Below are 23,667 nucleotides of genomic sequence, written 5' to 3' on the forward strand. Positions count from 1 at the left end.
AGGGGAATGCTCATTTGATCATTTACAAATGCATTCGACCAGATTCATTCCAAATAAGCCATCAATGGACAAATAGATAAGTGTTCGTGTTTTGTTTTCGAGCTGTTTCGTTTTGTGTTATTTTAATTAAGAGCGCTCGCAAACCTTTCACTAAACTATTGCACAACAGTTTAGTCGCCTTTTGATTGCTATGAGCTATTTTTAGTTGTGCAACTAAATAGTAGAATAGACTGCAAAACAATCGACAATCGCACAACTATGTGCGATTGTATTGTAAAAAGGTATGCGCCCATTTTAAAGTGTTTTATTTTGTAACAACAAAACTGTTTTGTGGCTACAGTCATTGAATGATTAAGTCATGTACCACTATCACAAGCCGCATGTCTTATACGCAGTAAAGTAGCCCCATTCTATATAGAATGCGAAGATGAATTTATGTTTATAAGTTGCCCGGGGCTCCGATAATGTCGGGGTCGGCGGCCTAACCGAAACATTTTGTCTAAGCAATAACACACATATGAAACACAATAATCTAACGTCACACGATGCCCCAAGTAACAGAGGTATCCGTGACGCAGTACGGGGGCACAGACATCGATAACCCTCCATTCCCAGCATAATGTTCACATAATTGGCGTAACATTTCCATTGCGAACCCTTTCAAGACGCCCGTAATGTTACGGCCTACATGTTATTTAATTACGCAATCTCGAGTACAATGAGAATTATACCGAGTCCTTTGGAAACGTTGCTCGGGCGGCTCGCACTGTCGGGGTGCGGATGTGAGGACAACCTACTCACAATATAAATCTTTGATTTTAACACTTTCTTGAGTACGTTTTAATTTTAAAAGGCAATAACGTCTTATAAATAAGGATAAAAAATATGCAATTGCTAAGTTTAGGAGTTAAGTACATACATATATATTGGTTACAACATAAACAATTATTTGTAAACATTGCATTTTTGGGTTTTGGAAATTCTGCTATGAATTTTTCCATTAAAGATGTATTAAAGCAGTGATTCTATAAAACATATGTATATTTCTAGATTAAATAAAAATTGAATTTCATCCGGTAGCATTAATCTCAAAGTTCATGTTCCGAATTTCGTCAGCAAGTGTACATTTCTCTCAATGATTAAATTAAAGGATACGGTAGGAAATCATAAAGCGAAACTTGCAAACATCTTCGACTCCCCCTTGAAACTAACTCGCATAACAACCTTTGGCGATGAATGAAGACCCTTAAAGGGTGTGCCTTCTTACAGTCAATATTCATTGAAGACGTGTCCAGTTCAATTATAAACGAATAAATCACAACTTTAGTGTTATTAATGAGTTGGCAATCTATTTATTACTTTGATTTTCAAATATATCTTATGGTAACATTTACGCTTCATACATCAAAATAAAATTTTCCATTAGATTGTCATCTATTTATCAAAACTATCTCCCAAGATATTGGTATAATGTAAATGAAATGTTGATAAAAAAGCGAGGAATATGTTTGCAAAGCGCATTAGAAGTTATTATAAACTATAGCTGGAAGTATAGTTTAATTAATTGAATACCAGGATAATTCCACAGAGCGCATCGCAGTTTAAATGGACTAGGGCATTACGAAACCACTAGATTCGGATGCGATATCAGCGTATTCAATACAATATGTATTATGAATGGCCGTGCGCTCCGCGGCCGTTGATTAGCCCGGCCTCTATTCGGGCTCTATTCCAATTTTCCTGGCAGACTTCGATCGACCTCCCTGATTGATTGTTATTGCAGCAGCCTTACTGGCCGGTAATGAGCCTTTTATAACATAATACATTAATTAGAAAACGTTTTGGATGAAAAGTTTTTGCCAAAAGGATGTTGACTGTGATTTGTTCTAGGTGAGTGATAATGAGACTCATCCCTTGTCAGTTTTTGAGATTAAAAAATCTGTTGTTTCCTTTTGTGGCAATTTTTTTTTCATTCTATCTAATGAGTCAAACATAGTTGATTAACTAGTTCTTTGAGCAGTGAACTTTATAACTGATATGAACTCAAAAGCATTTATTCCATGTTAGTTGGAATGTATGCATAACAGATCTAGTTTATTTTGTTAACATTATGAGTGTATTCAAACTATTACATCTACTCGTTAAAAATTGACAAGCCATGATACTATTAAAACGGCTTTATGTTCAATTGCGTTTAAAATATGTATGATCGATTCGGTGGATGTACCAATAAATGTTGGTCGGCTTTGCTTTTGTAACTAAAGGCGTAATTCATAGCGTGGACGTATAGAGCGCTATCTGATGATTGGTTTTTGGCAATTAACAGTATTGCTCACATCGCAGTCGCGTTCATTCACCGTGTGAAATATGTATGGGATGTGAATATCAGAACTTATTCCGCCTCTAGCGTTGCATAGTTCAAAATCAAAACGTTTTAAACAAAACTATTTCAGCATAAGTATACCACTAGCGAAGTAACGAATATTACATTAGAAAATACATTGCCTCACATAAGTAAAAATTTAACATAATGTAAGAAAAAGGAAATAATGACACAAAACTGTTTAAAAAAGGCATAGAACGAAAACTTCGGACAGAAGTCGCAAAATTAATTTCGCTTTAAACGAAAGAAAGTTGTCAGAAAGCTTTTACAGTAGCTATAAGAGCGGTAAATAGTCTATGAAATCCATTAACAGCCTTAGCGCAGACATTACAAAATATAGAGGTGACCTAAAATTGTAGCAAACAATTTAATCGGCAGCTAAGTAATGATGATAACAAAAAATTAGACAGAATTAATTCTATTAAAAAATATAATGTAGGATAAAAACGATTTAGTGTAACATATAGCTCATTCATTATTTTAATGAGCGGAACTGAAATGTTTACTCTGGCAACATTTTGTTTGTTCGTAATTAGAACACATGTCTCACATCTAATCACATCGCTTCCGCTAATATCCACTTTTTATCTTTTTAATCTATGCTATGAATATTATTTTATCTCAACGATTACATATAAAAATTCACGGTACATTCAAACTTAGTATTTAAATTAGCAGTTAATAAATTGCTATTAGACATTATGCACCAAGCGTATATCATCGTCCGTAGAGGATTGAAATAGTTCAAAACAAGACAATTTGAAATGTTATTTGATGTAATGGCAACCCTTTTGTCTTGAGACATCAGGTCGCTGTCATCGTTCTGTTTGACATTTGTACAAAGGTCACCCCCAGCCAGTTTGCTTTCCTTTTACTTGTTACAATACTCTTTATAAACGAAGAAAGGGTGGTATTGTTTGTTTGGAAATTAACCTTTACATTTGTTAGGGGTTGTGTTTCAATCGTTTAGAAATCTATCAATTTTCTTTTCTTAAAAATAATATTCGGATACTTAAAATCTTTGTAAAAAAAATATTTGTTTTAAGCACATTTGTATTATACTAAATTAGTTGCATTATATGCATATTAAACATTGACAAGATATATTAGATTTATGATAGAAATTAATACGAGTAGACAGCCATAATACATTTTGCTGCAGACAATTATGGAAGAAACGAACGATGAGTCGGTGGCACGGAAAGAAAATTGGCAACAGAACATAAGGCACCGGTTATCGTAACATGAGAAAATAATAGTTTTAATGTTGGAAATAAATAACACGCCGCGGAGGAAGACAATGGTTCCGTAATAAGATCTCTTGTTAATTTTGGCGAATGCGAAGCGAGCTCGTGATCGGAGATTTATGAAGGCATTGAAATTACACCTTGTTTGTTCTTTTCGCGCCGGTACGTGTCTACGACTAGCGGACAAAAGAGATTTTGCAATTTTATAGAAGAGCAGAGCTTTTATTATAATTTGAATATTCGAGACAATTCATTTTACGATAAAAGTAATAACACTGTAACAATTCGAAGGTATTGTGTAACTTAGTACCTACAGTTTCAATATTAAAGAAAATGTTGTATTAGTTTATTGTCCCTTTAATCTTGACATTTGGTAGAACAATTTCTGCGTATCACAGCTTTAGGTAGTCAAAACATCTACGGAACTAACCTCTCATTTTCTGCTCGTCCATTAGTCGTCTCTCCAAGTTGTCTTTGACCTCCCGCTCTCTGAGCACGTCCATTTTCAATTCAGCTGCAACAAAACAGTATAAATAAGTACTAACGTCGACAAACCAAGCTAGTTTTCACCTAGTAAGTTTATTAAGAAACAGCAAGAAGTTAACATAAACAATGATTTACCTTAAATAAATGGTTCATTGTTCGCAAAAGGCATTGTATAAATTTAACAGTGAGTTAAAGCCGTAACAAGGCCGTCAGCAAGGGGCCGATTAGGAACATAAACACGGATTAACTCATTCGGAATCCCGGTACCATTGTGAAGGAGTCGAATTGAGAGATTTGCATAACTTTCAATTAAATCTAACCTGACGGAAACGATTGGGGGAGGAACTTCCGATTCTGTTATGTTCCAACATAGTATTTAGTGTATTTCAAACAACCACAGAACCCAAATATAAAATAAAGATTAATTAAAATCAAATGTACTTAGAAAATTATCCTTGTTTTTTTAGTTTTTTGATGTGAGATGTCTAAAAACAAACAGTATTCTTAAGACTAGACAAGTAAAGTATACTATATTGTTCTGATTTTCAATATAGATAAAAGGTACAAAGGTTTAATGAATGTGTCAACGTTAACTTTCAAAATCAAGTCACCTTTATTAACGCGTGATGTAATCTTACCCATCGATTTACATATCAACGTCACAGCTTTATGTACACGTTAAATCAGTTTAAGCGAACGCATCAAGAACAAGTCGAATTTGAATAGAAAGAGGTCATGCCGGCTCACAGTTTAATTTGGTCCCTTATTCAATTAGCCACCTTAGTCGCTCAGTCTATCTAATGGAGGTCGTAAGGGGATCAGGCTGATTAACTCACGTTGTTATCACCGACTATGGCGCCACTTGCTCATTTCATACGAAAATTCGAAGCTTTGTTCACTTATCTTTTTCTTAGATTTAACTTTATATGCTATTGATCAAATTTGGTTCTTCTACATTGAATAATTATTTAAATTTTTCATAGTATGACTTTTAAGATGCATTTCACGAATTATGAATACAGCTTCCATAAACCACTAACAAGATGTTAAAGTTTTAAAAAGTATGACATCAGAAGTGTAAGAGACTTGCGAAGTGAATATAAACTAATTCAATTTAAAGTTTTGCAGTACTCGTACAAAACTGAATTGAATTTCTTAAGAACCGCCTTGATGAAAATTTACATTGCATATAAAATTATTAAAGGTAATTCAAACAAATAAAAACACATTTTTAAATAACGTACCACTTGAAGTGTTACCATATACACTTCTAATCAATGTTTTTTTAGAAATTATCTTGAAAATGAAGACTTCAAAATAGATGTAATGTAACTCGTAGAGAGGGAGACTACACAACTGATAAACATCTGACATTAATAAAACGTAGTATAACTATGGTTTATCTTAATCTTAACATTTGTTTGAGATATCGACTTTTACATTATGAATTAATAGTTTTAATCGATTCACATACATATTGCTAAGTCCCCAACAATATTACGGGCCCGCAACTATCATGTTCCATTCAATGAGATTTGTTGCTCGCAGTTATTGTGGCAGGGGTGTAATTAAAATCGCCATTTCGAAATATAATCCAATGGATATATGCATAGTTTATACTTTATAATTACGACAAACCACAATCGTTATGTTCGATTAAAACGACAATGCCCTACGCTTGCAATTATACAATAATTCAATCAGTTATAATGAAAATATAGCTGGTGTTTATTATTTTAATGAAACCATTAGTAAGGAAAACTTGAAATAAACATACAGAAATATTTAGTTATATTATACCTACTATTTGATAACAAATAGCATAGATACAAGCCAGTGTAAAAATGTTTGTAGCAGAATTTAAAAAAAATTACAAGAAAGCAGATTCCATCCACGGTAAAGCTTATTAGTATGAAAATTTACATATAACAAAAGACAAAGAGGACGTACGCATAGTTGAAACCTCGTAGCATATCGACTAACAATAATCTGCACGATAATACGGAGACAAGTTAAGTTGTGCGGGGCCAAGGCACGTAATAAGCCAGCGCGAGCGGTGCCCGGACTCCCGGCGGATTATCACGGCCGCGGATCTTGTAAATTGAAACGTTGTCTTGTTCATTGTGCTGCTTGCCGTTTTGGTTCATTTTTTCAAGTAATGACTCATATTTTATTTGATTATTTCGTTCAATCTAGGACATATCTCGTTAAATTATGCTATTGATAGTCACAATTCATGTAAACAAAGCAAATTTGTTGCTAGGATTACAGGAATAATCAACACAAAATAACTTTTGAACACAAACTTAACAGTTTTGATAAACATCTCCGATGCATCACAAAATCGAATTAAAACAAAACAGCCTAAGGTACATCCGAGGTCCCCTCGTAGAAACCCTTGCGCTTAAGTTGGTTCAATGTAAACGCTTCTTGCCATTTCCTAATCTAGTTAGGTTGTAAAAGTTTCTGTCTGACCCTTTACTTAACAATTCTACTTCTTTATACAAGTACTTTTACATTTTGCGTTTGGAGAATTCTGACTTCAAGATACAGACTTTAGTAGCCAAACGTAACTTTTCCACTTACTCGTATACAGTGAAGATTCGTAAATATTATATGTTTCCACTAAAGATTACCCGATGCGATTAAATTTAAGCGAAAAAATGATTAGTTATGCCTTCGAGATTAATAAGGAATCGATCGTAGTGTATGGTGTAATTTAGAGGGCTTTTAGTTAAGAGCGGTTTCGCACATGCGACGTAAATTACTTGAGCGGAGGGACGGTCATTAAGAGCCCGTGTCGGCATGTGCGGCGTATCTGAGCATCTCGCGATTTGCGAGTGGAGGCGCCTCAACAAAAGCTGGCCCCGGTGGTCCCCGCGTACTAGCGATCTATCCTCTTATTGTTACATGTCCTCTGCTACTTACAAGCCTCATTAACTCTCCAAACTTAGACGTTACTTAATCATTTAATTCACTGTTATTGTCTTACAATTGTATAATTCTAACAATAGAGAAGATAACATCTTAACTAGGTTTAGATAGTTAATTTCACACACAGACACATCTTAACAATATATCTATACACATTAACGTAGTATACTGTTGTATTAATTGAATGTAATATTTTCTATATGATAGTGTAATAGTTATGTAGTTTTTTTTTAAATTGTACGTTGATTTTGTTATATGTTTCTTGGAAGTCAAACTTTGTATGAAACAAGAATTACAATTTGTAATTTAAATATGCCTTCTACAGATATACAAAGAAATCGTTTATGAAAAAAAAGAAAAGATGATCGTAAGAGCAGAGCAGTCAATCATTAAATCGATCTTTATATCAGATCAATCAAATTTAAAAACCTAATAGAGTTGCGCCCAACGAAAAATTATTACTTTATAAATAAAATAACAATAAAAACGATGCTTCGATCGAGGGAATATGTAATTATGGACAATTATTATTATAACGAAACTGAACTGATGCAACGGCTGATAGATTATTGAAAGGATCGGAACCCATAAACAAAAGGATCCATTTCGGTTACGCAATTTAATGGTTCCAAGTAATTAACTGACATTCAAGCGTTTCTGAGATACGATAACGTAAGTGCATCCGATTTCATTCAAGATTCAAAAGAATATAACGTCTTTTTTTCGACGCGTCAATATGATCCCCGAATACGGAAGGGTCGAGACAAATTGTATTTCTCTTCAATTTCATGCACTCAGTAAAAGAAACAACTTCATTCAAATTTGAAATGTATACTCCCTTACCGGTATATTGTAGCAGTGCAGATATTCTGTAAGTTAAATAACTGTAAAGTCATACTTAAGAACATGCAATTACTTATTTCATTGCTAAAATTAAAATAATAAATTACATTTTTGTAATTCTAATTTTTGTTTTCAAAAAAGGAAACGTAATAAAGATTCGTTTATTAATCTGTATCTGCGAAAGCAACAAAAGCAATTTAATTTCAATGAAACATAAGTCATAGGGTGGCGAATTAAGACATATTTCCACGATCCCCACCTTACAGGAGACTAAGTTGAGCTTGCAGTTAAAATAACAATTAAAGTCTGCCTTAAAATTTACGACTCAAAGCCGTTTAAATAATTTAAAGGAACGTTAAGGTGTTCGCAACCAAAATGAGTCTTTGGAAATGGAAACAAAAGGTAAGCATTCAAATTTCCCGGCAGAGGGCGTTTGGTCGTTTTCAATGCGAATGAAACACAGGAAGACTCAAGTCGGAATAAAGGTGAAATTTTAATAGTAATACCATAAGGAAATATTACTGAGGAATATTGTTGATTTAAATGCCTTAGAGCTGAAGATAAAACGCAATTAGAATTACCAAAACGGATTTGGCGCTGATTCAATATTAGATTAAAAAAATTAAATTTGTTTATCGTACAAAAACGCTTAAATAAATGCCACGGGTTTTGGGACCGCTAGAAGATAGTTATTCGAAAATTTGTCTTCATATTCTGTAGATTCATACATAATAAAATACATACATTCTGTTGTTTGTCGCTTCATATATTCTCCAATAAGAAATGGTTCGATTCAGTCCTAAATATATTATCAAAATTCATGATGCCATTAAAAGGTAAATGTAAAGTAACGATAATGCTTGTTACTGTGCGAAAAACGAATTTCCCTCCCTGTGCTTTTTAAATTTACAAACCGTCGGCAATTTTATTTTATTGTTATTAGATTTTTCCGGCTTATGTCACAAGGCAGTGTCACTGCCGAGGATTACTCCCGCGGCCTCCGCGCTAATAATCATAAGAATTGCTTCCCCATATAATGTGGAAAATGTAGAGCGTTTTTTTATATCCTCTTCCTGTCTAAATCTCGACTGTATTACGAATGCCTCAAAACGTCTTTTCTATTGGCAAATTAAATATCTCTTAATCAAACGTACTCAAACTGAACTACGGTGTACTTATTTGACACGAATAAAATTTCTTATGGATTTACTTTTGCGGTGTCGTGTATACTTTAGCATCCGCGGGTTATTTTTTGTATTTCGTCTGGATTGCAGTGATAAGTGTGCATACTCGTATCGCTGTACGAGTCGAGATAATGAAGATGTCGTCGAAAAATGAATTAAAAAGCACAAGTGTATCGTGTAGGCGTGCACCGCCTTGAATAACTCGCGGTGTTATCGACGCACGCGCACCCAATCTGCGATCGAAACACACCGGATAAGATTATCCGGTAGCCTGTATTATTTTAATGAGACTACACGACTCCTTGAGATTCGGAGAGATACGAAAAAGCTTAGGTAACGAAGCGAATAAAGAATATATGCGGGTCAAGAGAGAAAGAGGTAATATGCTGCCGAGTTCGGATGACGTACGCGCAATGCGAAGAATCTTCTCGAAGGGGATATTTTAAATTAGCCGCCGAACTCGATAAACTCCCGCGCGTCCGGGCGCAGCTGACGGCAGATCGGCCGATACCATTATGTCCCTGGTAAAGCACCGATTAAAAAATCCACATTTATAAGACAACATCTGTTATTTAAATAAGATATAAACGCGAGAGTCCGCGAACGTTTTGTTCCTTCGTCTACGTTTTTTTCTCGACGGTGGATGCTCCCCTCGCTGGATATATCGGTATTAAAAATGTAAGGGAGATTTATGCGAATGGCTCTAAGCTTTCATTAGTCGTCGGTTGCGCGATGTTTTGCGGTCGCCGCTCCCTGACCGGTAATTTTTCATTTTTCTGCAAAGTTCCCGATGCTACGCGCGCGTTGCTCAAATTTTTACTGCATATAAAGATTATTTATATCCTTACTTAGTTGCTGAGTTCAAGGCAGCTGCACGCTATGACTTTTATTATTTCTTCTCCCTGTCCCTCTAGAGTTAATAGAAATTAGGTTTTAATAAAAAGGAATTGCTACTTCGAGTTTAATGGTGCATTGTTTAATATCGTCTGGGAACATTAACATATTTTTATTCTATGGTTTGGCATAAATATCAGCAATTTAAATACATTCACGATATATTTTCCCTAATGCTTTAAGATTTTAGTGCTTATCATGACAACAATATTCTTACTTTTTGCTTCAAATTAACATGCCCAATAAAAACACAAACTCCTACAAGAAAATCGTGTTACTCCAAATAAAGTTACTTTTTTATCATCATGAATACAAAGAGCGCGTTTATAACACGCTCCTGAACCATAAACATATGCAACCGCGTTATTCCGCCTTGTAATTCTGTATGTAAATTACAACTAGTACAAGGGTTCCTATTTCACCCCATAGAGACAACGCACAACCACTCACAAATGACCCGAGCGCACAACGAACAGTAGCCACGCGGGGATCAAGATAAAATTGCCGGCAAATAACAGCTTCTAAACCTTGGTTTATGTCAGTTTTAAATATTAAGAACATTCAGAAGTTTCACGTCCTCATTATCAGCAAACAGCGCTCATGCGTTTGTTTACAATCTAAATACTGATATAGATTATACTCGAAAAATAATCGAAAATGGAATTTTTCCACTCAAGATAGGTTTACACTTTGATTACATCTCTTGTTATGTTCTTATTCACTTTATTAAAATAAACTGTTACATAAACCTTTTATTAAAAATTGTGACTTACAGCGCCTGAATGGTATTTAAAATTAGCTAGATTTTTTGACATTGTTAATAAAATAACTTACAATGAAAATAAGATTCTAACGGTCGAATACATTAATCTTAAACACTGCATTTTAATGGAATTTGGAATTTGAGTATGGACTTAAATTTCGTTTTCGCATCTTTAGTTTTATATTTCGTATCTTAAGCCTAAAATACAAACGTTTTAATTATGGTCCTTCATTAAATGAAACATTCATAATAGTTAACATTCAAATAAACAATGGAATAAATGAATAAAGTACACCTTTGTACGTATTTAATAGAGTCGTCGCACATTATGAATAATTCGGCGTACGTCACATTAAATTATTTCGACTAAGTAATTCCGAGCGGTTAATTATTGTGCACAACCTGGGAGGAGAGTTGAGAATGTAATTATTATTAAACTTTACGATTGTCTCACTTTACCCCTTTCTCGAGTATCAAAGTATCTGTACGACGCACCCGACACGATACAACAATGGAAATTAAATTCTATCACAATAGCACAAAGGTTCATATTAAGAAACCACAAAGAAGATGTAATATGGCTTTACTTTGATACATCACATCCTTAGATCCTTAGGGGGTTTCTTAGCTTGTTGCGGATTCATATTTGAGCTGCCATCTGAAATTTATAGATGTAGGTAGAATTTCCAGTAGCATTAAATTGTAGGACAGGTACGATATAATTGAAATAAAACTCCCAAGTTGACAAAGGGAGGGAAATATATTTTGCCTTTATTGTATTCATTCCGGAAGATTTACTTTGAATGTTTCCAAAAATTAAGATTGCTGATAATTCAAATGGGCATTGAATTGTGACTATTATATTAATGGATAGCTGGTCGTAATAGTTTACTATTCAGATATTTTAAGTGCATATTGTATGCACTAACAGCAGGGTAACTAAGGTTTCTCATCCATAACATTCAGTGACACAAATAAACATTGCATCAACATCGTATTTTCTACATAATAAATAGTTACATGCTTGATTTGCTGCATTGCTATTTAGTTTATTAGTCTGCCATTTAGTTTCCGTGTAGAAGCGAACTGTCCGACCGTATTAGGGTCCTTGCCGGGCGTAAGTCACAATGCGCTCGATATTCGAAGTGCGTTCGATAGATGGCGCGCGTGTGGTCGCGTCGCGTGCGCGTGCCGTGCGCGGTGTAACCGGAGCGACGCACAAGTAACACAATACGGCCGATGTCTCGCATATCGGTACATTGCAGCAATGGCATTTTAATATACCGCCGTTAATGTCACTTATTGTTTACTTACTTCCACGGACGACTGATATGCGTAGACCACATTTTATGCGGCGCTAGATTAAGGCGAGTGAACAAGCGACCACTCTAGACACTTTGATCTTTGTTAACCGACATAAATACAATTTATTATCGCTAATTTTGCCATTTCGGCATAAACCTTAAAAATCGCACATAAATATCAAAAAATGCTAAAGCAAATATTAGTTGTTTTTTTTAATAATCGTGTTAGAAATACCTTTGAATTATTTTAACTCTAACCCTATGTACGTATCAAGTTTACATTGTAATTTACTCAGTCTCGAGGTAAACAAACATCGATTAAAATGATCGATATTCCCAGCACCTCAGTGGGAGAATGGCGCGAAAGCTGGCGCGCCGCGGCAACAATGCGTCGTTGGCAGTATCAAGGCGCGCATCGCGGGGGCTCACTACCCGCGGGCGGCGCTCAGACCTGGAAGCTCACGAGTACGAACTAGCTCCAAGGCTCTGTTGGACAGCTGTGCTGTTATTATGTGCGTTTAGTTTACAATACGATCTAGTTATCGGATTTACCTAGCTATTAAATATTCTTAGAAGTTGTTACCAACGAATCTATATTGGTTAACTCAATATGGTCAAAGTAACAATTTCAGAGACAAACTAATATAAAGTTTGACTAAAGTTCGTTGGAAATACAATTATGTCACATAATGGTTTATGGCTTAATAGCTGTTATTTGCATATTTTGTCATTTGTTCACAGTAATTGAAACAACAATGATTTTATGCATTAATTGAAAACAAAGAGCGGTTTTCAGGGTGAAGCCACAAAATAATTAAAGCGCGGTTACATCCAGGCAGATAGTAGCCGTCGCCGGTCATTGTATAAAAGCTTTCATATCAATTGAATCCATTAGCTGAGTACACAAGTCCTGTCTGTCTATTTGCTCATCAGTTTTTATCATTGGCCAGTTCGTGTTTGTTCGATCGGTCACTTCCACGTTATTGATGGCTTGATGCGATACAACGGACAATCGCTATTTGTGATCATCGCATTGCAAGCAAATTACGCCTTTATTGCCTTGTAAATAGAAGCTCCGCGCTTTTATTGAGAGCTACGCCGGCGGCCGTGTTAAATTCTGCAAATGTTTGTTTGTGTAATTCCGTTAATGTTCCTACAGATTGATAATAAAATATAGAATGGAATTGACTCTCGTATGTTAGATAAATTGACGCATAACCTCGGGTAATGTTTTAATTTTTTTGATATAACAATTTGATTTTAATATGTGGAACATAATTTAGTAATATCTGATAAACAGAATCTAGTATTTATACCTCAACATTCAAGGATTATTTCAAGAAGTGTTGAAATTAATTTTGTAACTATATTACTATTATACTTTGTCCTTTAATCTTAATTGCATTTACAATCGTTTAAATAGCAATAACGTGATAATAACTACCACTTTCAACTACAAATAAGCGAAGTCGGCTTTAAAGTCTGTACAGAGAGCCATAAAGTATTCTTGTCGTATCAGCCAGCGCGTGTGCCATTTGTCCGGCGACCGGCACTTAGCTAAACAAAAACTGATAGTTGTAAAACAAAAGAGCGCAACAAAACAAAGCACCTACAAGACCTGACCATTCCCTCCACGAATAAACTAAGCGGTAAGAATTAACAGGGATAAAGGATTAAAAGAGTAGCCGAAGCAGATTTATGTCGCCGCGATTGCATCGGACCGATTCCGCCGGTTGCTGGCGTTTTATTGCAAAGGCGCGTAAACCACTAAAGATACACTTCTGAATACTTACTCTCCAACTCTCTTAGTATTTGTTGTGGCTGGATTTATTTAATTGCCGCTTTACAAGTACTGCTACATATCAAATGCAATTAAATATGGTAAGCGTTATCAAGTTACAAAACTAATTACTATTTGCACGTATAAAACACACCTATGGTCTTAGAAAGGTAACTTGAGGACAGGTCTTAGCATTTCGTGATGAGCATTTGTTTTAAAGTAAGATAAATAATTCAAAATACGATGTCGAATAGAAACGGACTAGTTAAAGATTGCTCAAATTTATATTCTGTTTGAATATAGTTAAAATGTGTAAACAGAGTTGCAGAGCGCGTCTCAAAGTATCACTTACCGGCACCATTGCTCATTCATCGCGAGTCTATTTACAGGAACGAATCGTCGCTGTTCTATCACGGAGTCCTTTCACGCAACCCTTGCCGGGTTATCTGATAGCGTGGTGAAAGCGGACACATTTGTCCGGACGTCACCCGTTCACCGCTAGTGTAAAAATTGTCAGCGAATGCGTCGAGATAGTGATCTGCCATTTGTGGAGTGCGAGGGTGTGTATGAATACGCTCGTACGTTTTGACGCTTGTGCAAGCACTCTAACACACTGTTAGACTGTTAAAAACGAGCAAATGTTTTACTTTGACACGTTTGAAATCACCAATGTTTAAAATTCTAACTAGTTTTTCAAATATTAATTTCATGAATATATTTTCAAATGGTTAACCGATTCGTTACAAACATTCGTTTTCTCTTTGGCTATTGATAGACAGTATTGTGATTGAATTTATCTAAAAAAAAGTAAAGGCGTCATCAAGTGTCCTTAATTTTGTTAGGTCGTTTATTAAAGTTTAAGGGCGATATGTTTAGTATGTAGTCTGCATTTTACTACTTAGTGTTAATATAATAATCGCAACTAAAATGCAAGGCTCTTTCAGTAACACCTATCAATCGAGAAGGCGAGGGCCGTGATTGCTGTAATTCTATGAAAAAAGATCAACAGTAAAGTTCACCATATGCATCGATTGGGAAAATGTTTCATCAACAATAATTTTATTATCGTAATAACAAAATTACTGGTTGGAAACATACGCAGGCAATTTTGAACCTTAAAAGCGCGACGAGTTAGAGGTTGATTTCTTTAACATTCACTTACATATCGGGGGGAGAAATGGAACCTTTTGTTGGCCTATAGCATTATTATTTCTCATTTTGTTTTGTTTATTAATACAATTGGCCCGGGGCGCAATATTGATATTCAAGTTTGATGATGACTCGTGCCGCGAGTTTTCTCCCCGACCTCTCCTGTATTTTTATGGGTTTTATAACAATTGGGTTTTGTTCGTCTTTTTAAGCACGGGTGGTTTGTATTACATTTAATATATTCCATTATTTTTAGATCCATTTTTAGAATAATATTTGACTTGTATTCTAAGTTATAACAGAATTTTTTTATTAAAGTTTCTAAAATGTTTAAATGCAACATTTTATTGCATAACATTTATAATAATATCCTTGCCTAGGCCCTTAAGAATTGTTTTAAACGAAGTTAACAATATCTCATCGAATGTCTTTCGTGGTGAAAATGGAATGAGGTGAATGAATAACTCGCAGAAATATCAATTAAACAATTATCCTGTCGGAGTGCAATTGTATGTAATGATAGTGGGTCGAGCCATAACTCATGCGCATCTGTTACTACGGCTATTTGTTGAAGGCACGACATGCGCCCGCGCAGCCGCTGCCTGGAAACCTTACTTGCTATACGGTAAGAGTTCGGAATCATTTTACATTTGTACTCCTTTTAAGAGGGTAACTATTAGCAACCACAGAAGATCAATAGACCAAACAATCGAATGCCGCAAATCTTTATTATAATGTCTAAAAAAGAAGAGAAACAGATTCGGAACAGATTTTAGTCTCAAACAAAATCAAAATTTTCGGACACAAACATTGTACAATGCTTACCTTTCTCGTAGCTGATCTGGCGTTCTTGCTGGCGCGCGTTGTCGGCGGCGACTTTGAGCAGGCCCTGTATGTTGCGCAGCAGCGTCTCAGTGGAGGAGACCAGCGTGTCGGCGCTAGGGTCTACAGGCACCGGCGTAGCAGGCGTCGCCGCATAGCTCACCGGCGCTGGAGACGTACCCGCCTCGCCCTCCTGATCCATTTCGCTCAGATCTGCTCCTGGGGCAATGCCATTACTTAAGTTGATAAAAGGACAAGAGATTAAATTTAAACATTCATTCATTCGTCCTTCTTTACGTGATTCAATACAAAAGTCAGTATCCTAAAATGCCTTTGAATATGCGTCAACCAGACATATCACAACGTCCTCCTATCTTTGGCTTATCTCAAGGAATTGGGATTACTTATCTTTTGAATCAAAATAGCTGAAGTTTTGCATGAAAACATCTGATGGAAATGCTTCAATTGAAAGAGCACTAATCGAATTTTTATCATCAACGTTCGATGTTCAAGTGGTGTATAAAATGATAAAATCAATTGGAATGATATGTTAAAACAAGTCGTTGTGTTCCGTGAGAGCGATACATCAAGCAGTATGATGCGACTGCGCAGATCGCGTGCGTATCATTGCATTGCAATTATTATTGCCAGCTACATCGGTATCGCGTGGTTATCATCTCCGAGCTTTGATAGCAACGGGAACATATTCACAACAAAGAGAAATTATTCCGTATGAAGAATGTACTAGCGATTTATTTTAATCTGTAAAACTTATTGAGAATATGAAATCGTTTTGCTCGAAGCTTTGAACTTATCGAAATCGTCAGTTTATTGGTATATGAAGACAAAACACTTTGGAAATTAATCAGAAACGACTAGGATTCTTATAAATTGATGTTGTATAAACTGAAACTTGAAATTTCCGAACAAAAACCTTTAATTTTTCTTTCATTATTCATTAGAATTCGGCTAATCATAGAAAAATTAAGTTTACTCTTCATATCTTTAATGTAAGTCGTCAAATCAGCTAGATATTAGTACATTTACATGAAACAATTTTCTACGGTTATTTTTGTTGAATTAATCATTTACAACAATTCTCATTGTTTTAATTTGTTTTTTATTGTTCATGATAGAAAAAGTGTTCTGTTTGGCGTCTCTCACGGTTCAAAGTGATCTATCGATACATTTAATTTGCCTGACAAGATAGTGAACGCTCATCACATAATGAAGACAACATCGTTTCGTCATTGTCGATGCGCACGATAGCACTCTCCAGTTGTCACAACACCATCTTCCTAATAAGGCCAATTAACACAATTTTAAACGATCTACAAACAAAATTATACCATAAAATAATGGCCATACATATCCTATTTCTATATCAAAAAAAGTTGCGCTGTAAGATCTTTTAAATATAACAGTATCTTTAGTCGGCAATGAGTGACGATTAAAAGAAAGAGGTAATCTCAACAGAACAAAGATTAAATTTGAGTGACGGGATGGTAACAAAAAATCGTCCTATAATGAGATTTAAGTAATCGTGACGACCTCTCAGCTATTGAAAGATATAATTATAAGAGATGGAACATTTTAACTTAGATGTGTGTTAAACGAACATATACAATTGAATGGAGGCGCTGGTGATAATCCTAAAGTTAGCGGTAACATGTTTATAATCAAAGTGGTTATGGCTTAAATATCTACAGTACAGTACTAGATATCCAAGAAACTCTTTTGTTAATTACATTTCTGTGGCATCTAATATCTAATATTATTTTAGTTTCCCGCATAGTAGAAGTAAATGGTCGTTCTCACGCTCCCCGCGCATTTTGTGCGCATCTTGCGCCGAACACAACACACAATCCTTATTGTTTCGCTTAATTTAGCCATTGTATGCTTCCAATATTTACATTTGCTGATCATTGTTTTGATTTACACCGTTCAGCGTCATCGATTGTAGCGTTGCTACCACTACTTTGCATAATAGCCACCTCTTATAGGTCATTACTCCCTATTCATTTGTAATAACCATTGAATGCAATGCTTTATAAAAATGCACTTATAACTTCATTTTAATATCAAGCACCTTGTTAAAGAAAACGAATGTCTTGTTCATAATAGTTGGCGGCGAAGAGCGTTATGTATCGTTAACCAAAAATTTGGCTTCCGATTATTAGAGATATTTGTTTATCTATTCTATAATAACTATCCATGTAACGGCTTCTATAAGTAATGTTCATAACGTGTTTTCACTTGATTGATGGTCCAGTGATAGCGGCAACTAAATTGATTACAATAATTTTAGCAAGCCAAGATTCAATCAACAAAAAGCTGCAGTTAAAACGAATGTTAATATGTCGCCAGGGAAATTGTCATGTCATCATCAATCTAATGGTACAACATCGGTGGTAATAGCGAAATCTTCAGACTAACATTAATGTGACATTTATTATCGTAATGATCACCGGATGGTAGTTTAAAATCAATAAACCGATATTCATTAATAATACTTTTTTATTCAAATTGAAAGTATTTATTTAATTACAAGTCACAATGTAATTAATATCTTCAAAGTGCAACACAAATTTTAATGTTCAATGTGACATCTACAAATCTTACTAAGATTGGAAAAGTACCAAAGGATATTCTTGGCAAATAGGTTCTAGTAAATAATTCCTATTTTATACAAGTTAATGAATTTCTCGTATCCATGTACATTTTTCTAGTAATAATCTTGAAGGGATTTTAAAAGATTGTAGTAATATAAAGTACAGCGCTCCAGTGTTCAATACGCTCTTCAGGCAAGGTGCAAAATTGAATTGGGTCGTTTTAAGTGCTATTCATACATCATTGAGGGCAATTGCGGCCAATACTCGTAATAAGATTTTATTATATCGCTCCATTATAAGCAAACGTGCGGTGTCTAGGGATCAAGACAGGCTACGGTATGGGAACGAACACGATCGGTTTATTAATGGCAGGAAAATTGTTCACTACTTTTACTTACACGGTACATATCTAATCATTTTTAAAGCAATTTCGTTGTAATTTATCAATGAACGTTTATCAAACGTAAATAAAATTAAATACTATAATGTCCAGAACGTTCTTGGAGTCTCACCAAGCTGTTATTTGTTAATGTTAGGTTATTATCCCATATTGTTATAGGGTCATCTACGGAGGTTCGTCGAATGGAAAGTCTGAACGAAGGTTTAATACTATTATTTTAAATTTATATAAGGGATGTCGTGTCTTACCGTCATCCTCGTCTTTAACGTTATGTTCCTCCTGGTCGGACATAGCCGCGTCGCTATCGTCGGAGTGCGAGCGCGGTGAGGCGGCGCCAGTGGCGGCGGAGGGCAGCCGCGGGGGTTGCGGGGTGCGGCGAGAGGCGGCAGAGCTTCTCCCGCTGGCGGACCCCTCGCCCCGCTCTCCGAGGTCGCGGTCGACTCTCTCCTGCCGGTCGCGATCTACCCTCTCTTGCCGGTCGCGATCTCCAGACCCAGATTTGGACAAGTTCAGTACAGGACTGTGGCCTGGGGAAGAGCCTGTAGGAAAAACAAACTCAAATTGATTCAAGCTAACTTTTGCAAGTCCTTTGAAATTGTCGTCATTCATAGCATAACAATCAGTTAGCAGCAAACGGTCTGCTTGGTCCTTTTAACGATCAGAAATCCATTGATTTTTTTCTAATTTCCTATAATTATATAAACTATTTGTGAGGTGATTAGAGAATAGGTACTGCATACATGGTTATTGTTAAATTCTTGTAGATGAAAATGCTTTTTAAGATTTAGCTATAATTTATTGATATAAGATAAATATTTCATATTTACCATTGTGTGAACCTTCGCGGGCTTTGTCCATCGCTATAACACGTTCAATGTCGCCTCGTTCATCGCGCAACCTGCAAAGAACAGAATGATTTTACATAGAAAACAAAAGTAATCAATCATTTTAATAACTAAACTTGTTCAATAAATATATTTAATAATATTTCATATAGTAACATTATCTGTATATAATAAATGTTATACCTAATCCAAGATTAATTATTTCATCTGTTGCTGAATATGAAATTCCAGTTATTTTAATGCATCACAAATACAAACGCTAAATAAAATGCGATACGATTATTTCCTTACTTACATTTAAGAAATACATTTTACTGTATCGCGAAGGAATATCCAGTTAACAAAATGCATTCAAGTTATAGATATTTTGATTGATAGATGTAATGCTAAGTGCGCCTAGCCGCGTGGTGCGTTGGCAAGGCGTCGCCCCGAGGCTTGCGCTCCCGTCTTCTGTTATTACACGAGCACCTCGCACAAGCTTACACCAAGCTCCTACTGTTGCCATTTGCAGCGTATATCTCAGTACAGATATGTAACATATAGATTTGTGTACTATACTTTTCTATGTATTAGTTTAATTGAATACTGAAATGATTAAATCAATATTGAACAAAAAAAAAACTTTTCCTTCCTTATCTTTGCTGCCAGATATCGTCTAATTGATTGATGTTGTTTATTAACACCATAACTAATTCATTTGTTTTTCTACCTCACTATCCTTTGTATTCGTATAAAATATAACAAGTCCCAACATAAATCAATGCCACATTAACACTGTTCATGCGAAGATCGTTAAAGAAATAAAAAAACAAGACTAAATTAGTGACGGCATCCCGATACGAATCCAAATAAAACTACAGACAAACAGTTTTATCATTGGAAACCATAAAGTATGCTACCCACTGAGTTGTGGAGCTACCTCAAAGGCGAAAGTATAATATCAGGGAGTCCCGCTGAGTTTCTTTGTGTACAATGAAGAAGGCGCGGGTAATCATTTTGTATGGGGATCAGCCGCTACCCTAATTCCGCGGCTCTCTTCCCATTGTGACTTATTTGACTTCCGAATGCTTCTGTTTCACTTTGTATTTATTAAAGTTTTGATCGACTTTTGATGTCAAATTCATATCTTAGGTTATTCAGTAAAGTAAATAAAAAATTGATAATATTTAAAAATCAAAACATAACAAATACATGTAAAATTGTACATAAGAATACTAGAACCGTCAAATATACTTCATGTTTCTTTGTAATCATAATAAACCAATTAATTGTCTATTATCTCCATTAACTGTCAATTCAAAATGGAATAATTACGTTGAAAATCTTGTTGAGCCCCGGCGCGGTAAAACATCGTGCACATAATACAGAAATGACTATGAAAATTCATGAATAAAAGCAGATTCTGAAAAATGAATTACTTGTCGAAACCAATTTCGCTCATTTCAAAGGGGTGAAGGGGTGGGGGTTAATGCTACAATTTTTGCGCAGTAATGCCTTTTGAGCATTTGAATATAAATGACGTCTGAAAGTGAAATGTAACATACATAATAAGTGGCTGTTTTAAGCCTTCGTGAAACCCTTTTGTGGAATGTAGAGTTATGACTTGATAGACAGAACATTTAAAAGATGTCATAGTGCCAGCGGAACTTTACCTAGATTTTTTGTTTAGCGCCATATTTTAAACGAAATATTTTGGGCTTGCGATAATTGTGGTAAAATAGTATTGACATATTATTTATTTATTTATTTAACACTTTATTATATATTACTTGTCATTCTACATGCTTACCTAGTTTACTGAACCTCAAGTCTTTTAAGTTTCCTATTAAAAGACCTCGTGAGATATGTACACCTCAACAGTTTTTTTTTTTCAAGTAGATTAACCACCTCTGAATAAATATTGTATCAGATAGATAGTTTTTATGATACGGTTTCACATTAAGATAATCAAACATTGCTTTAAAGCACAAAAAGTAAAAAAACTAAGCAAAGACAATTTTAAAAATATAAAGCACAAAAACATTCATTAGTTTGAACTCTCTGTACAACGAGTTACTCTGTGGTAACCCTCGAAATAGAGTCGTTCCGTACTTTACTGACGAGTCACGATGCTCCGTTTGAATTTAATATATTTTTCATTTCCGAGACCATTAATATGTAAATAATTTCTTCTAACTTTTATAAAAAAAAACACAGCCCGGGAACTGGCGAACTTTGTCAAGTTAAAAGGCGCACAGACTTGTTGATTTGATCATGAATATATTTAATTCTATCCTTTTAATAAAAAATACCGCTATATCTATTCAAATATTGCAAGCAAACTTATTTATTTTTATTTAATTGTAATCGAATAAGGTCTCTGTATCCCGAAATAATCGGAATGGAATGATCGAATCATCAAACCCTGATCGGACAATAGATAAGGCTTCTATCAATAAAGTAATAAATTATTTCCACTTCCTTCATTTTATTTTCTATCATCGTAAAGTTGTTTATGTGATCGATGATATCAGGAAGGCTCACAATACAAATAACAATGACAATAAATTAATTTTTAAGGTGTGAAGCGTGGAAGTAGATCTCTACAATAGAACATACTTAGAAGGGGATATCGAATAAGACGATTTTTGCCACAGCGATATTAAAGTTTTATTATAAGTGGTAATAAATGTGTACCGATTTGAAATTCTAGTAAAGGTTTTTCTATGGTATTTTAGACATTTATAAATAATTAAGCAACAGCTATTGTAGGTGTGTAAAGTCTATTGATAACATTATAGTGTTTAGATAATGAAAATGTTCCAATGACTTAATTATGACGGTTAACTCAGTTTGTTAACGGCGGCCATATTCATTACAGAATGGCTGGTGGCCTAAACAGATATTCCGGAGGCGCGCGCGAGGACAATGCGCTCCAATCTACCACCAAAGCCGATGCACGCAGTGATTAGTTAATTCTGAACCGTTCACAGCCTAATACCGCTGCAGCGGGTTCGAACCATTCTTGTATGCATAATCTGATTACGCTAGGTAAGTATTAAACAGAGCTTTGGATAACGCCGTCCTCCATTTACATAGCTAACGCGAACTACACGTAAATTACGTCATCGCTTCGATTATAAACCGATATTGTAAAATGTAATCAAACATGAATACAAATAGAGACAGATAAATTTGCATTCTTAAGAATCGATTAAGAAAATCAAATCCGGCGAGCGCCGCCGCGTGAAACATTTGCTTGACACCCAAATCAAAAATCGTTTTAGTGAACCCTCCGCTAGGGGAGCCGAGGAAGCGTCGACGCCTCAACATTTATTATTTCAGACATATCACTCACATGCAAAACAAACTCCGTCCGATCCATCAAAAAGTTTCTTATTCTCGTACCCCCCTTGCCCCTTTCTCCTCTAGCCCCGACTGTTACGTCGTCCCCGCAACACAAATCGAGTGTGTAAGTAGTGCGGTTTGCGGAAACAGGGGGTCACGCCTAATGTCTATTGCCTATTGATTTGTAATGAATGTTGATTAACTTACACTGACAAAACTTTCTCCATCAATTAGCTTTCTGTCTATTGACATTATATTGTGTTACTTTGTTTTTAGTACGTCGTAGATTAATAGTTTTTACAGCTTACATTATTCAAAGTAAAATTAATTACTGTTTAAAAAATATTAAATATATTTCTATTTCACGGTCTGCAATATGCAGTCATAGCGGAAAAATAAAAATAAGCTCAGTCATCCAAAAGAAATGAGCATTGTAACCTCCCTAACAGTCAACAAAGCTTCGAAGAAAATCGAGCGAAAAAAGGCTAAAAACACCTTAGGGGTTTACTAATCGAATAAAAAATATCAGCGGCCGATGCCGATGTGTGGGGGAGAAATGGAATAAATTATAAAGAAAATACAAGTAGCGGAAGGGGCCGCTGCAAGTAAAAACTTCCCTTAGATATAGATAACTTGTCTTATGTTCACCCTGTAGGAACGACGCGCTTTACAATTTGGCTTTAAAATTAAACTG

At 35.2% G+C, this 23,667-nt stretch overlaps 1 protein-coding gene across 12 annotated transcripts in view; it reads right to left on the bottom strand.

Annotated features, from left to right (window-relative positions):
- Positions 1-23,667, bottom strand: part of LOC106106507 (dachshund homolog 2) — a 118,632-nt gene that overhangs the window by 19,926 nt on the left and 75,039 nt on the right. For 9 of the 12 annotated variants that reach the window (XM_013287100.1, XM_013287101.1, XM_013287099.1 and 6 more), the window contains 4 exons: positions 19,629-19,699; positions 19,050-19,340; positions 15,793-16,008; positions 4,061-4,144 (listed from right to left, as the gene is read on the bottom strand). In XM_013287100.1, the coding sequence (XP_013142554.1) occupies positions 4,061-4,144; positions 15,793-16,008; positions 19,050-19,340; positions 19,629-19,699 (662 nt within the window). The remainder of the gene's footprint in view (positions 1-4,060; positions 4,145-15,792; positions 16,009-19,049; positions 19,341-19,628; positions 19,700-23,667) is intronic. The other 3 variants (XM_013287102.1, XM_013287093.1, XM_013287090.1) reach the window with 2 other exon arrangements.

The sequence above is a fragment of the Papilio polytes genome, unplaced genomic scaffold (genome assembly GCF_000836215.1).
Source record: "Papilio polytes unplaced genomic scaffold, Ppol_1.0 DF822178.1, whole genome shotgun sequence".
Classification (NCBI taxonomy): domain Eukaryota; kingdom Metazoa; phylum Arthropoda; class Insecta; order Lepidoptera; family Papilionidae; genus Papilio; species Papilio polytes.